Source organism: Solea solea, chromosome 14 (genome assembly GCF_958295425.1).
Source record: "Solea solea chromosome 14, fSolSol10.1, whole genome shotgun sequence".
NCBI lineage: Eukaryota > Metazoa > Chordata > Actinopteri > Pleuronectiformes > Soleidae > Solea > Solea solea.
In genome coordinates this window covers 18,718,389-18,733,163 of record NC_081147.1, presented here as the reverse complement: position 1 = coordinate 18,733,163, position 14,775 = coordinate 18,718,389, and the positions used below count along the sequence as shown (strand labels likewise).

The 14,775-nt window shown below is 41.1% G+C and overlaps 3 protein-coding genes across 6 annotated transcripts; 1 reads left to right on the top strand and 2 right to left on the bottom strand.

Moving 5' to 3' along the window:
- Positions 1-382: 382 nt before the first annotated feature.
- Positions 383-7,234, bottom strand: LOC131472307 (seipin-like). 3 transcript variants are annotated; one of them, XM_058649335.1, is made up of 11 exons: positions 6,970-7,234; positions 5,723-5,812; positions 4,938-5,223; positions 4,739-4,817; positions 3,598-3,741; positions 3,432-3,467; positions 1,968-2,102; positions 1,774-1,871; positions 1,349-1,472; positions 1,109-1,184; positions 383-999 (listed from the first exon to the last, which is right to left on the bottom strand). In XM_058649335.1, the coding sequence occupies exons 3-11, from the start codon at positions 5,168-5,170 to the stop codon at positions 845-847; spliced, it is 1,080 nt and encodes a 359-aa protein (XP_058505318.1). In that variant the 5' UTR covers positions 5,171-5,223; positions 5,723-5,812; positions 6,970-7,234; the 3' UTR covers positions 383-844. The 3 variants fall into 3 exon arrangements, with proteins under 3 accessions (XP_058505318.1, XP_058505317.1, XP_058505316.1); XM_058649334.1 differs by having other exon boundaries at positions 4,938-5,207; XM_058649333.1 differs by lacking the exon at positions 6,970-7,234 and having other exon boundaries at positions 5,723-5,955.
- Positions 7,029-8,874, top strand: rnaseh2c (ribonuclease H2, subunit C). Its single transcript, XM_058649337.1, has 5 exons — positions 7,029-7,059; positions 7,163-7,317; positions 7,404-7,516; positions 8,113-8,232; positions 8,743-8,874. The coding sequence occupies exons 2-5, from the start codon at positions 7,164-7,166 to the stop codon at positions 8,764-8,766; spliced, it is 411 nt and encodes a 136-aa protein (XP_058505320.1). The 5' UTR covers positions 7,029-7,059; position 7,163; the 3' UTR covers positions 8,767-8,874.
- Positions 8,875-8,924: 50 nt separating this feature from the next.
- On the bottom strand, positions 8,925-14,775 carry zbtb3 (zinc finger and BTB domain containing 3). 2 transcript variants are annotated; one of them, XM_058649332.1, is made up of 3 exons: positions 14,381-14,775; positions 12,676-13,487; positions 8,925-12,000 (listed from the first exon to the last, which is right to left on the bottom strand). In XM_058649332.1, exons 2-3 carry the CDS (start codon positions 13,485-13,487, stop codon positions 10,914-10,916), a joined length of 1,899 nt encoding a protein of 632 aa, XP_058505315.1. In that variant the 5' UTR covers positions 14,381-14,775; the 3' UTR covers positions 8,925-10,913. The 2 variants fall into 2 exon arrangements, with proteins under 2 accessions (XP_058505315.1, XP_058505313.1); XM_058649330.1 differs by having other exon boundaries at positions 8,925-12,003; positions 14,381-14,773.

Genomic DNA, 14,775 nt, shown 5'->3' with positions numbered 1-14,775 from the left:
TGAAATTCCTTTTACATTTAAAACTTATTTTGAAAAGGTGTCCCACTTGAAGACAAACACTGTAACAGACCAAATTTAGATCAACAACTTGTCACATAACCGACTCTGCCTCGTTTGATTAGACTCGCAAAGACTGTGCTGACAAGTGATCTTATGAATAAAAAGGTCGATATGAAAATAGGAACTTAAAAATAAAATGTGTGGGTTTTGATTAATGTGCTAATTTATTTCAGGAATATTATTGGTTCTTAAGAGTAAACATCAGGTCAGAGGTATTAAACTTTGTATTGGCAAACCACTTTTATCTCTCATGATTGTTATGACTATTTTAATGTCTTGCTTTTATTCTATGATTTTCTCATAGAATAAGTAGAATATGTATTTCTATGCCCTTGTAAAGCACTTTGAGTTGCCCAGTGTATGAATAGTGCCTTAAAGGTGCAGTGTGTCAGAGTTCATGATATCTAATGGTGAGAGTGCAGATTGTAAGATAGTGAGCACATCAGGGAACTACGGTGGCCTTCAAATACCAGAAAGGATGTAATTATTTTCATTTGCAGAAAAAAAACACCACTTCAAAATACAAAATGCACACTCTAACTGCTTTGCGTGTAGAAACATGGCAATTCAAAAACATAGCCACTATAAAGCAAGGCATTTGCCTAAAGTACATACAGTATACATGACTTATTCTTATTTTCTGCAATAAACCCTCCTAAATGGTATACACACTGGACCTTTAAGCAATGGCAAGGAGCCGATCATAAGATATTTGTATTAAGTGATGAGGTGTCAAGCTCATATATCTGTGTCAAGCTGTTACTGTCTCCATATGTGTGTGTGATTAATGTCCTGGAGCTGCCTCTAATCCGTTTGTTTCAGCCTGACCAAATCTGACTCTGTTCTGCTGCACTGTGCTGTCACCAAAGTGCAAATGGGGCCTCCTCCGGCTCACATTTGTGGGGGTTGTCTGATGGGGACCCACCAGCTCTGCAGGACCTGTCAAAGAATGTGTTTCTGCAGTCAATCACTCGCTTTGTGGCTGAGGCTAAAAGCTCAAATAACTGTAATAATAAAATATCTGTATGTTAGTATAATTTCTTTGTACCCGCAGCAACATTGTCCTCCTGCTGGTTGTTGTCCATGTTGTTTTCCCTCTCTGACACAGGACCGTCTGTCCTGAGCTGTAAACAACAAAGAAAACAAGTACTCAGAGGCAGTGGAGTCATAAATACAACACCGCAGAGGATTTTGGCAATAGTTCACAAAACTAAAAGTCATGAAGTCAGTCTGGAAACTGTGTGTAGTAAGTTCAGTGTTGCCTGCAGTGCCTGTCCCCTTCCCTTGCCTGCTCAGGTTTCACACTCATCTGCAGCCTCATGTAGCTGACAATGAAGAGGACGCTGAGGAAGAGGAAGTTACTGGAGACTCCCACCAGGGCTGATGTGACAGGGAAGTAGAACATCCAGTATCTGTCGAAAGCCGACAGTTTTGTCAGAACATATACATATACATAATAAAAAGACTGTCATAGTTGGTGATGGTAATTCATTTCAGACCATTATCCATGGCAGATGGGAAACAACAAACTCTAGACTCTGACGACTGCTCTTTCAGCTTTAGTGACCCGATTTCAGATCAGGTCAATAATATGAATTTTCCTTATAATGTTTAATCAACAGTGAAATCTAACTGTTAGATCTATAATCAGTCTTTAAGTTTCATGTTAAGAGATCCATGCTATGACTCCACTATATGAAATGAGTGACTCACCTTATGCCAGTGAAATGAGCATGAATGAAGAGCTGAGATGAGTAGATCTGCACCTTGTTGGACAGGATCTCTATGACGGCAGTGGCCGTGGGGTCATACTGAAAGAGAAGGAAAACATATCGTGCTTCAAACTTCAACAAAATACTTGGTCCAAGCACCCACGCACCCACAGAGGAGTACACACACATACTCACAGGGTCATCCATGTAGTCGGAGAAGAGCTCCACCTCAAGCACTTGCTTCTGCTCAATAGCTCCCGTGAGGAAGGCCGGGAGGAACAGCAGCGTTCCCACAGTTCTCAGCAGGCCTGAGCGATATCGAAGCATGCTCTGACCACAACACAACAACACCGTCACCCTGACGAGATATACTAGCACAAATGACTGTGTTCAATCATCTAACGATGACATGGACACAGACGATTTATGTTGAATATGACTTAGCGACTGAGTTGTCAGTTTAATGACTGCTGACATTAATGAGACGAAATAACTGATCATGAGCAGCACTTACTGACAACCCCTAATCATTACAGGGCACCTCGTTTGAAAAGACTAGACATTTACCTCAATCTCACTGTTATCACACATTATGTTTTCAACATTGTTATGAAGAGGCTATACCTCCTTAGAAAAGAGTCTGGTTGGGTGGTCTGGACACTTTGAGGTCAAATTTAAAGCCAATCTGGTGCAGCGAGCAAAATCATTGGGAAAAACACAGATGCAGCGAAGTGACAGGTACATGCCTAGTATCAGAAAGAAAAGTTAACAATAATAAGAATGTAGGCGGCTCAAAATGTGTCACTCTGTTGGTTCAAAGGTTGATTCTCCTCCAGTGGAAGTGTCCCCACTCCCACGAGCTGGACACAGTGGACGCAGGATGTGATGCACCATCTCAGTCTTGAGAAACTGAGACTTACAATGCAAGGCTCCTTGGCCACATTTGCAAAGGTTTTGGCAGCCAGTCAGACAACATCAAAGATAAGCTCCTAACTCCCTCACCTCATCCTTGTTTGAATGTATGTGCAACAGTTAACTGCTTCTGACCCTGAAATTATTAATTTCTATTTTTTTCTTCTTTAATCCCACCTCAAGTATACATTTGATATGTAACTTCGTTCGTGAAGGTCCTTTCTGCACTTTCATTTGGCAGGAATTAAAAGGTCAAATAAATGTACATCACCTGTAGTATGATTCGTTGATTTCATTACCCCAGAATGAGTCTTTCATATTTATATATTTTATATCAGAGACAGGTCAGCTCGAAACGAGGCTGCTATTTTGGACCGCCATGTTTTTACAGTAACTGACAATGGACATAGTCTGTCCGACATACTTACAAGGGAAGGTTGAGAAGGTGATAGATATTCATCTGCAACATTCACCAATAAATGTACATTGTATACACTGTACCTTCAAATAGTATGACTAATTTTGTACATGGTTTGCAATTGAGGTGAAGGATTTAAAATGCTACGGGGTAAAATAAACTGACTCAACAAAAGTTTCTCTCATGATCATGATCAGTCGTCATTTCACACATTCATCTTTTCATTCAGCTGAACACCGTACAGCATTATAACAGGCATAAGCAGCTCTAATCTGGCTTTGACCAGGTTGTGTGATTACAAGGTTATTGTGTGCTAGTGCTGTACTCACAAAGCGAGAGCTGGAGGCAGACAACACTTGTTTCACCTGAGAAACACACAGCAAATGCAACAGTGAGTCGTTGATTGCAGGAACCAGTAACAAAGCTCTATTTGGATTGTGCGTGCGTACACATGAAGCCACACATGGAGCTGAACAAAATGTCAGAGTAACTCACAGAGCGAGCAGAGGACGTGACATGACCTCCATCCTTAGAGAAACAGGTCGCCCTGATCATGAACATCCCCAGCTCCTGATTGGCTGGAGACTCGGGCATCTCCAGCTGCAGAGAGATCTGATAGGCCTGGCCAAATGTCAGCACCTGAATGCACATTTAACAAAACATGACACACTTCAATGAATAGACTTCATGTGTATATCGAAAAAATACATACATGGATCATCAGATGCTGGGTTTTTTTATGATTCAAAAGTAGCCCACAAAACCAGTGGAACAACTGCTTTTAGCTGCTGTGCTTAAAACAGTAACTGCCTGGTCAGCTACATCAGACGTGTAAAAAAAACCTTTATTCAGGAAAAACATTTGGGTGATACAGGATCATTTTATTCATCTCCTTTCTGTAAATTGGAAGTGGGAGGGGCTAAAAAATGACCCCAAAAACTTCTATTAGGTCATCTGGTACCAGGTTTAACGTACATGACCGTGTGTTTATTAGGTTTTGGTGAATTAGCACCAATGGTATTTGAACGAACTTGTCCTAGTCCTTGTCCTAATACTTTTTTTTTTCAAATGTTGTACAATTTATGTTTATTGTCACACAGAGTGTGCGCCATTGAGTTAAGTTTCGTTATGATGTCATAAACAAATGGTATTGTGGGTTAGAGCATCATGGTGGCAGAGGAAGCACTGCGTCTTTTTTTTTACGTCTGCACTTGGTACCTTTGTAATGACAAAATAATTACACTACTTTTGAAGATGTAATCATTTACTTCTTTGTACATCTGCCTTTGAGAGTCAGAGATGTACAGTTTTATTTTATAGTTTTCACGGTGTCCAAAGAGTGCAAAACATGTGATGAACATAAAAGAGAAATAAACTACTGAAGACATCAGTATGAAGCGTGGTCATTGTTGAATCAGTGTAGCTACATCCTCTGTGGGCTGAGTGTGTACCAGACCTCAACTGTAGAGCAGAATGTCACTGTAATTCTAACTGACATGATGTTTGCCAGCTGATACATGTTGGTCTTGAGAAATACATTCTTACTTTAACTTCACACAAAGGCAGCGTACCTCCTTTTTCTCCCTGCATGGTTGTCTGCAGTATCAACATCTAGATTCTGTTTTTAAATACATACATGTTTCCTATTCCTCATCAGAGAGATGTTGGCCAGTGGATAAGAGCACAAAAAGGAGGCTGAAGATTCACAGTCTGTCCTGCACACAGATACGAGAATGACGAAGTGAAAGAAAGAGCAAAACAGGGGGGATAAAACACACAGTCATGACAACAATGTTCTCATGGTGCAGCTGGGACTCAGTACTTCACATACGCACCTGTAGTAATAATGCACCGGTGTTGAAAAAGCCGCCGTGGGCATGTATGAGAAGTAGAAGCTCCCGTATAAAAAGGATGCAAGGCAGAGGAGCAGCACAACGGCAAAGAACACAACAAAGCCCTGAGTCGCTTTCCGACGGGCATTTGACATTGACGTGATGACAACATCTCGCAGCCTGTGGACTGACTGTTGTTCTTCAGCTCCTGAACTCAAGGGACTATTTTGATCCATAATATCTGAGAATCCAAGAGACAATGACGATATGGTCCTGAAACACAGAGGTTCTACATAAACACACACACACAATGTCAAAGCATAAACATAACCTAGAAATGTCACATCACAGGCACATCTTAAGAGGTGATTTACTAGTTAGTTAAGAGTTACATGTGCTGACTGTCGTTTACCTGACCCACATATTGCCTCACAGATACGTACACTGAGTATTGTATGGTCACAAAAACAAACTGTAATGCTGCTGACGCCATGAGCTAGAAAACACAAGTGATAACATTCATGACTGAAAAACGGAAAAACCACTGAATCTAATCTTAGTCAGAAGCAGCTGCATTTTACATCACATGACTGTAAACTGTGTCACTGGCCATCTGACAACTGATACCCTCACTTTACATATCAAATGATGACTAAATCAATATAAGAACGATACTTAAGCATATCACAATACACATAAACACCAAAACAAATCGTGAATCTCTTCAGTACTAGTCCAATACTTGCCTGCGACAGGAACTGTTCTCCTCTGTGTACATGAAGACTCACCTCTGGTTTCAGTTGGCCAAAGCTGAGCTGTTTGGAAATCACTTCTCTTTTTCCTGCAGTGTCTTTCTCCACAGCATGACAGTCTTATTACTGAAATGTTAAGAAATAAAGAAAAAAACAGATCATTTATCAGCTCTTTCAAAGCTGACATTGGACAGAGTTTAGTTCATCCCACATGAAATGTTGCAGCTGACTGAAACAGAGATGCCAGAGTTCCTCTTCTGACCACAGACACAAGGCTGGATGTCTTGTGTTTATACTTTTACAATATTCGCCTGTAGTTGGCAGCAAAATTATACAATGTCCCATTTGAACATTGTGGAGACACCACAAACATGCAGGAGGCGCATCTAAAGGGGCTTTGTGTCCCAAAGGCAAAAGGGACCTGATATTAAAGTTTCTTGTTTAGACTCCCTGAAGCATAAGAATGCATTCTCTTAAAACTGTAGTGTGTAAGTTTTAAATGTAAACAAATGTCTGTCACATTCAAACCAAATTAGTTGACACAATGAGGACTAAGCCGATCAGCTCTGTACGACCCTCTCTGTTATTCTCAGGTTGCACACAGGAAGTGTTGTTGTATATGAAGTCAGATGGAGGCAACAGTGACGTTGTGCTAATAAACGAGGTGGCTGCAAACAGGGAATGAGTGAAAAACCATGTCATTTGGCAGTTTCACTGGATAAACTCAAATATGTTCATCTCTGTTCACAAAGAGTAAACAGGAGGCAGAATAATGAATCACCATACATTACACATTATAAGTGATGGTATAGTAACAATATCTATTCATAAAATGATAAATTGATAAATAAACTACATAAAACTACATTACAAGGTAATTCATTTTGTATTATATTTTATCGGGCAATTAAAATAAATATTTTCAGGGAAAGCTAAACTTCTCAGTAACATTAGCTTTATGTTAGTAAAGTAGTAAAGTAAATGTTAGAATGTTAGTAGTAGCTTTTTTTGGCATTAACAAAAAAACATATAATATAAAATTCATATGGAATTAATCACATTAAAAGGAAAAATGCATCTCAGTTTCTCATGTTCGTTTGTTTGTTTCGGCCTGTCATCACTAACGTATTTCTTCAGGATTCATATTCTTCATATTCTCTATCTAAAGTCAAATAATACTTTTAGTTATGTTGCAGGAAACCAAGGCTACGGGTGAGAAATAATAACACAACACTAGTAAAACTAGTTAAGCATTAGCGGTAAAATAGTCGTAAATCGCTCACCGAAAGGGGGCGTGGTTTCCTTGTCAAACACGAGAAAAACGGCCGGAACGACATCCGGCGTAGAAGAAGAAACACTTCCTGTTACAAAAAGTGAGTGGCGGTAAACACGTACTTGAAAAAGGAATATCTTGGTTCTTATTAGTGGTTATTTGACCCGAAATTTTAAACCCAGAAAACTGTCCTCTGCCTACAGAATGTCCTGCAACGCCAGTGTTATTCGGGTCCATGTGCCACCAGAGGGACAGCTACAGCGGGCTCCTGTCCACCTTCTTCCCTGTGAGATTGAACACAGTGGATCGGCCCAGGTCTCACAATACTTCACTGCGACCACAAAAGACCACAAATTTGGTATAAAACTTTTTTTTTTCTACCATTGTACTTAAGTACATTCGTACAGGAGAGTTTTATCATCTGTTGCATTTCTACCACCACAGAGAAAACAGTGTCATTCAGAGGACGTGAGCTGAAAGGACAGGAGATCAGCTGTCCTCAGGGATACACTGGCCTGGTGCTGAAAGAGACCAACAAGCCCGGCTCTGACCAAGAGGTAAACACATCTACAAGTCATTCAGAATGCAGTTACAACACTCTTAAGTCCTCAAAACACTCGCATGTTCTCCCCATTCATAAAACTTAACACTAGCTTCCTGTCCAACATAGAATAAAATATAAGAGCCTAACATAGCCAGGCACCTCCGAATAGCAGAGGCATTACAGTTTACATTACAAACAGGACTTTGAGGTCCTCTGATCAGGGCTTGTTAGCTGTTATCAGCCTGCAGGGTCAAGACAGAAATGTTGCTTTTGAGGTTGTAGCTTTTGATTTCCTCTTCATTGGGACTTAAGGTTTTATCTAATTCTTTCAGGCCTGACATTATTTAACCGCATCTTTTTTGCTGTGTTTTCCCTTCCCTTTGTGAAGCACATTGTGACGGTATATAAATAAACATGCTATTATTATTGTTGTTGTTGCGAGTGATAAATAAGTAGAAGTTAGAGCAAGAATAGAAAGTGTATCTGCATCGGTAAAACAGTGAATAATAATTTCAAGAAACACTCACTTTCATTTTTCGCTGTAAGCTACAGGGGTTGTGCAGCTGCCCAAACCATTGCATACTACTAAATGTGTGTCTGTCTGTCCAGGACCGAACAGTGAAGGTATCCTCTGTGTTCGATAAGCTGACGTACTGGAACCTGGAGACTCCTCCCAATTCTGATGACATGATTGTGATGGCAATGGATTGGCCAGAGCTTGCTGACGCAGTGAGTTTTTGTTTTCCATCCAATAGTTGCACATTATATTAATATTATATTTAAGCAGCAGCCCAGATTTGAGGACTCCATATTTTACTGAGCACATTTGTAGTTTCTTGTTGTACTTTTTTGTCACAGCCCTGTTAAACTAATGGATAATAATCAGTGAGTCATATCATCGCCTCACATTTATTATGACATTTTTAGATATTGATTTAAGTATCATCCAGCCCTGTTCTCTCACACAAGCATCAGAGCTGTTATTATTACAACCTGAAAACAACTTTGTCTTCCAGTCAGTATATTGGTAACCACATTTTGACTAAGAATTCATTTCTGGCTGTCAGATTTTCTGCAGTAGTACGATCACCTTCTATTTGTTTGTCCGCATTTTAACAAATATTGACAAAAAGTAATGTACCAGAAAAGTATTTCATTAGAAATTCAGTTAAGAGGAAATACAAGGACACAGAGGCATACAGCTTTGTTGTTTGGTGCTGATATTTCTTCTTTTAACAGATCCATGGGCCAGTAGAAGACTGAAGAGACAAAACCACCACGTTAGCAGTGAGGTGTACAGTGTAGTAACATGTGTAATGTTCATATATTTTTATAGTTTATTTTGTAGTGAATTAAAAAGTGTCAAATGACCTCCCTGTGCATGGTGTGATTCACTGAAACATAATATAACCACATTAGTATTTAAAGTCTGAACAGTTTTTAATCCACAAGGTAACATTTAGACTAAAAATACTTGCGACCATGAAACCCTAAACAACCAACCACTCAACTGTCACAAATGAGTTTCCACTTCAAAACTGTCAAGTTACTATAGTAACACCAATACTGATCACATATCATGAGTTCAGCTGCCACCCACACACATGAAATGATGCAGAGGAACAAATTCAGTCATTGAGGAACATTTACAATGGCAGAATGTCCACACATGCCAAAGTGTGTTTAAAGAGAATATGCAGTTATCTATTACAGAGAGAATAAAACAGAATGAGCAAATCCAAACATGAGGTGGCACCAAGAAGTTATTCACTCTTCCCTCACCTCCACTGATGTACCAGAGAGAACACAAACTTATATTCCCACTACTTTTTAAGTGGTGTATTACAAAATGTCGAGGAGAAAAAACACATGGCTGGACATCATAAGGCATGGTGAAAAATAGATGCATGGAACAGCACTCTTCATTCTGGGTGTATCTTTACTGCTACCAGAGTGGGTCATTTTCCAACTGGAAAATTGAGGGTCCGATCCCAATGCCAATTTGTCTCTAGGCAAGGCACTTAACCACAAATTGCTCCTGGTTGTTGTGCTGTGCTGACAGCATGTGAATGGGTGTAATTGGGTGACTGGCAAAACTGTACAGTAAAGTGGGTTGAGTGGTGAGAAAAGTGTTAAATAAATACAGACCATTTATTGACTGAAATTCCTGATGAATTTGCCTTATTTAGGAATTTCCTAATCAAAGACTCAACTGCTGCCATTTTCCTCCTGTGACTAAAACTACTCATGTTTATGCTACTACATCAGGCAATATTTTCTGGCACAGACTCACAATGGAAAAAAGCATTTTACTAAATTACCTGATACACTCAAAAAAGTTACTTGAAATACTTGTGACATACAGAAACTCTTACTATAAGAGTTTCTGTAAGTCACAAGTATTTCCATACACCTCCGGTATCGTCCCACCTGACAGTTTTATTCCCAATCATATTTAAAAATAAAAAGATTAAATATATTTAGGCTGCAAAAACACATCTTAAATTTTACAAAGATTTACAACAGCAGGGGACGCATCAGATTAGTTGTACGGTTCTGTCCAGACCATGGTCATATGTTATAAAGGTGAGTTGTATGAATTAAGGCTCATGTTTACTTTCACTCTGCTGGTGTTTTTGTGATTATGAAATGTCCTCATTTGAATAAGCAGCCAAAGTGTCTGCAGGGTGTTTGCAAATGTGATATTATCTGACATGAATAAACTGAGCAGGATGGATACGTGCCGAGAATGGCCGTTTGTCTCCATGTGGCCCTGCGATGGACTGGCAAAGTGTCCAGGGTGTACCCTGTCAATCACCCTATATCAGCTGGGATTGGCACTAGCAGCCCTGCGACCCTCATGTGGAGGATAAAGCGTGAGACAATGGATGGATTTATTGATGATTTGTTGGTGGTTGTGAGACAGCACTGCTTGTGGCAATTGTGCAAATGTCTACTTAAATTAAAACAAATGGCAAAAACTACTCGTTAAGCAACAACCTTGTATACTGTAGAGTAATTCTGGCTGTTTGTGAGAAATTTTTTCAAAAATACGACATGCCTTGTCCTGTGAGGCTGGTATCTGCAAATAAATGAAAGATTAATAAATGCTTTATTGTAACCAGAATATGCTTATGCTTCCAAAAAAAAAAAAAAAAATTTGATTGTGAAGCACTTCTCTAGAAATATTGACATTATGTAGTTTTTTGCTACTTAATGAACCTCAATAATACAGCTGAAAAAAACTAGAGAAAGCACTCTAATTATTACTTCCTTGGGCCATAACCTACATCCTCAGAAAATATCATTAAAATCTGTTGTTAACTTTTTGCTCACAAACAGACAAACGCTAGGAAAAACATAACCTTGATGGAGGTAATTATTTTGATTATCGAGTGTTACAAAATGTTTTAACTATTGGCTGGAAAAAATGAGACATTTGAAGAAGCCAATTTGGGTTTTGGGAAATTGTGATGGACATTTTCACCATTTTCTGGTGGATGTGGAGGCAGGGACGGATCCACATCTGCCTTGCTGCGTTTGGCCGGCAGTGTGTGGTCATGAGCTTTGCGAATGTGTCTGTACAGGTCGCCCGATTGGGTGTAGCTCCGATAACAGTAGCGGCACTCGTAAGGGCGCTCACGTGTGTGCACAATGGCGTGACGCCTCAGTGTATAGGTGCATGAGAATGTTTTCCCACAGACGCCACATGTGGGGATTTCTTCCATAAAGTTCCCCATGGAGTCCTGGAAGTAGGCAGGAGGGTCTGAATGCTGCTGGTGTGTGGACAGAGGAACGAGGGAGGTGGCAAAGGAGGAGGTTTCTTGGGATGAAGGCCCAGCACCTGAGGAGGAGGAGGATGGAGAGAGAGGGAAGGAGTAGTCATTTGAATGAGAAGTCATGTGCAAGAGGGCCTGTGAGTGAGACTGAAGAAACTGAGGACTGTTCAGCTCCTCTTCCTGGATGTCATCTTCAAACTCATCGTTCACTTCCATCACTGGTTCCCTCTCTCTCATTTCATCTTTCTCCTCCTCCAGCTCTTCATCAGATATAACGATGGCCTCCACTTTAACTTTCACATTATCTTCATCACTGTTGTCTATTTTCACTCTCCCCACATTTTCCTCAGGTGCCCTCAGAGCTTGTGTCTGAGGATGAGTGTGAAAGTGGGAGCTTTGGCCCTGCAGTGACAAAGTGTTCTGGATTCTGAGTTGGGGAGGTGCACGCTGAATTGGCGAGCATATCGGACTGTTTTGCATGTGCGAGATGAGTGCTGATGCTTGGAGTGACACAACAGTCTGCTGTCCTCCATCTGACGCACCTCTGCGGTCAGTGTCTGAGGGTTTTCTGACAGAGTCAAGGTCACAACGTAGTAGTGGTGTGTCCTGATGTGAGCTGGGGGAGACACAGGTTTCTGAGAGTGTGAGCACTGAACGACCACCAGCCAGACTCACTGGGACGAGAAAGGAAGAGGAGGAGGAAGAGGGCTGCTGGTTGCTGCTGAAAGAGAGAAAAAAAGAGACTATAAAAAAAGAGACTATAGTTTATGTTGACACTATTGTGTTGTGTGATTGCCCCACACTAGAGGATTTTCAAATCTGATTTGATTTTAAAAATGTGGGAGACCACAGACACAATGAACTTTGTAAGCAGTTTTAATACTGAGAAAGCACAGACTAGAACATAGGGTTTTGATCTTAACTGAAGGCTACATGATTTCTCCAACACTTTGAAAGAAAGCTTGAGGTGGTGAGGGATATTCAGGTGCAACATGCAACTTTATGAATAAATGTTGCTAAAATGTAAGCGCTATTCCTTTATAATAAAAATTGCTGCTAACAAATCTAATATTTAGCACTCTTGCCTTTGCAGCAAGAAGACCCGGGTTTGCAACCCAGTCAGAACAAGGGCCTTTCTGCATGGAGTTTGCACGTTCTCTCCATATGTGCGTGGGTTTTCTCTGGGTTCTCCAGCTTCCTCCTACAGTCCAAAAACATGCAATATGGTGTACCCCACCTTTCCCCCACCACACTCATATGGAGGATAAAGCACTAGAAGATGGATGTAAATCTAACATTTAGTGAACATCACAAAGTGAATTATGAATGTCTTTCTGTTTTTATATGTCCCTCTTATAGCATATCATTTTATATCATATAATATAATCAATACCTGTATGTCTCTGTGGTGCTGCAAGGACTGCAGAGGACCGAGCCTTGCCCCTGACCTCCAACCCCCAACCTGGTGTGACTTCCAGATGCAGGGACAGACTGCACCAGCTCAGCTGGAGGCAGGGGGGCATCCATGCCCGGCTGGGTGGTGTCAGCAAGATCAGGGCTTAGAGAAGTGTGAACCCGAGCCTCTGATGGTCGCTCACCAGTCCTCTGCTCAGACTTCACAGACTCCACCTGCCTCCTCTCCACCACTATGGGACATGATGAGATTGGCACTACCATGGCGCCTGTATTTAAATGATCTCCTGCCATGGCCAACACAGGCTGAGCTCCACTGTCACCCCTGCTCTCTCTTCTAGTCTCCACTGCCCTCCTCACACCAGCACTCTCTTCTGAGCGAGTGCTGTCTGCCTCAGCTAGCGGTCCTCGTCTCTGCAGTCGTTTCTTGCACACTCTCACAACTTCGTTCATGTGCAGAAAGCTCGCCGCTGCCAAAATGTCCTCCACTGGTGGAGACTCCTCAAGCTGCAGTACACCCTCATAGACAAAGTCCAATAGCAAGCCAAATGCAGCAGCTGTGACAATGTCGCTGTCGAGTGTGACGGGGCTGTTGATGCCGCTTCCACCGCTGCCTCCCGGGGAATCGGAGTAAAACATGTGGAAGAAAGGTGAGCAGGAGGCCAAGACAGCTCGGTGAGCCAGGAAACAGGATGATCCCACCTGGACAGTGCAGTCACAGAGGAAGCCTCGCTGACGCTGTGAACGCAGAGCTGACAGCAGCTGCTGGGAATGCAGTGGGAACTCCATCATCTAAACAACAGCAATGAGAAAAATGAGAAAAAGGGGAGACGCTGCTGCTGCCAACGAAAAATAAATAATTACACTCTGTCTCTACAGAAAACATTTTTAGTAATTCTGATTATTTCTTTGATAATGACATGGTTAGTGCAGGGATTAGGTAAATTGGACACTCTAAATTGACCATAGGTGTGAATGTGTGAGTGAATGGTTGTTAGTCTCTATGTGGCCCTGTGATGGACTGGTGACCTGTCCAGTGTGTACCCCGCCTATCGCCCTATGTCAGCTGATATTGGCACAGCTCACACGACCCTTAAGTCGAGGATAAAGAGGTAGAAGATGGATGAATAGATAATAATAACCTCCTACTGGGATCAACAGGTTGAGCAACTTTCATATAGCTATTGAAATAGGTTATATTATGATATACACATATAACTGCACATAATTTGATTTTACAATCAAGGCCAGACAATCACTGCACATCAGAATGAGGAGGAAATGTGATTTAAGTCACTTTGAACATAATGTGATTGCTGATGCAAAATGAGCTGGTCTGAGTATTTCACAAAATACTGATATACTGGGATTTTGGTGAGTGTATTGATATTGAATTATTGCCCACTCCTAATTACAGATGATAAAATGCACTATGATTACAAAGAACATGAAGTTACTGACTTTACAGTACAGATATTTCAATAGTAGTACTAGGGTGAAGAAACTTTCCACACTGACTAGTAGTAATGTTATTTTCAATTTTCTGCTTTAGGTGACCTAGCTAGGACTAGCCAGTCCTTTACATTAGCCAAATTAAGACAAAATAGAGAGTACATCAACATGTTACAACTAAATAAAACACAGATTTTAGGACACAAGGGGTAATATTTCCAGTAGATACTCACTGAAGGCACTGCCTGTTTGTGTCTTTTAGCAGTTATCGACAGCCGAGTCTTCTGAGGACTGTCTTCCTATTTAACGTTTCCATAGTGATCTGTTTGGACTCTTCATATCTTGACATGAAGCGCTACACACACACACACGCAACAGACACTGGGACAGACGTGAGGAAGAAGCACGTCAACGCTAACACTAGATAGCCGAGTTAGCTCAACCTTTGTATGCGTAAGTGGGGGTCCAGAGGCCGGAGCTTCCTGTTAGCACCTGTCGGTTGTAGTTTCTCTGAAACAGTGCGAAACGCAGCTCAGCTCGGCTACTACATAATTGTTTATTAGAAATGACGACTACGTTCTCCACGGTTAACCGAGCTGTGTCCAGTGTTTTCCTCTCAGGTTAAACA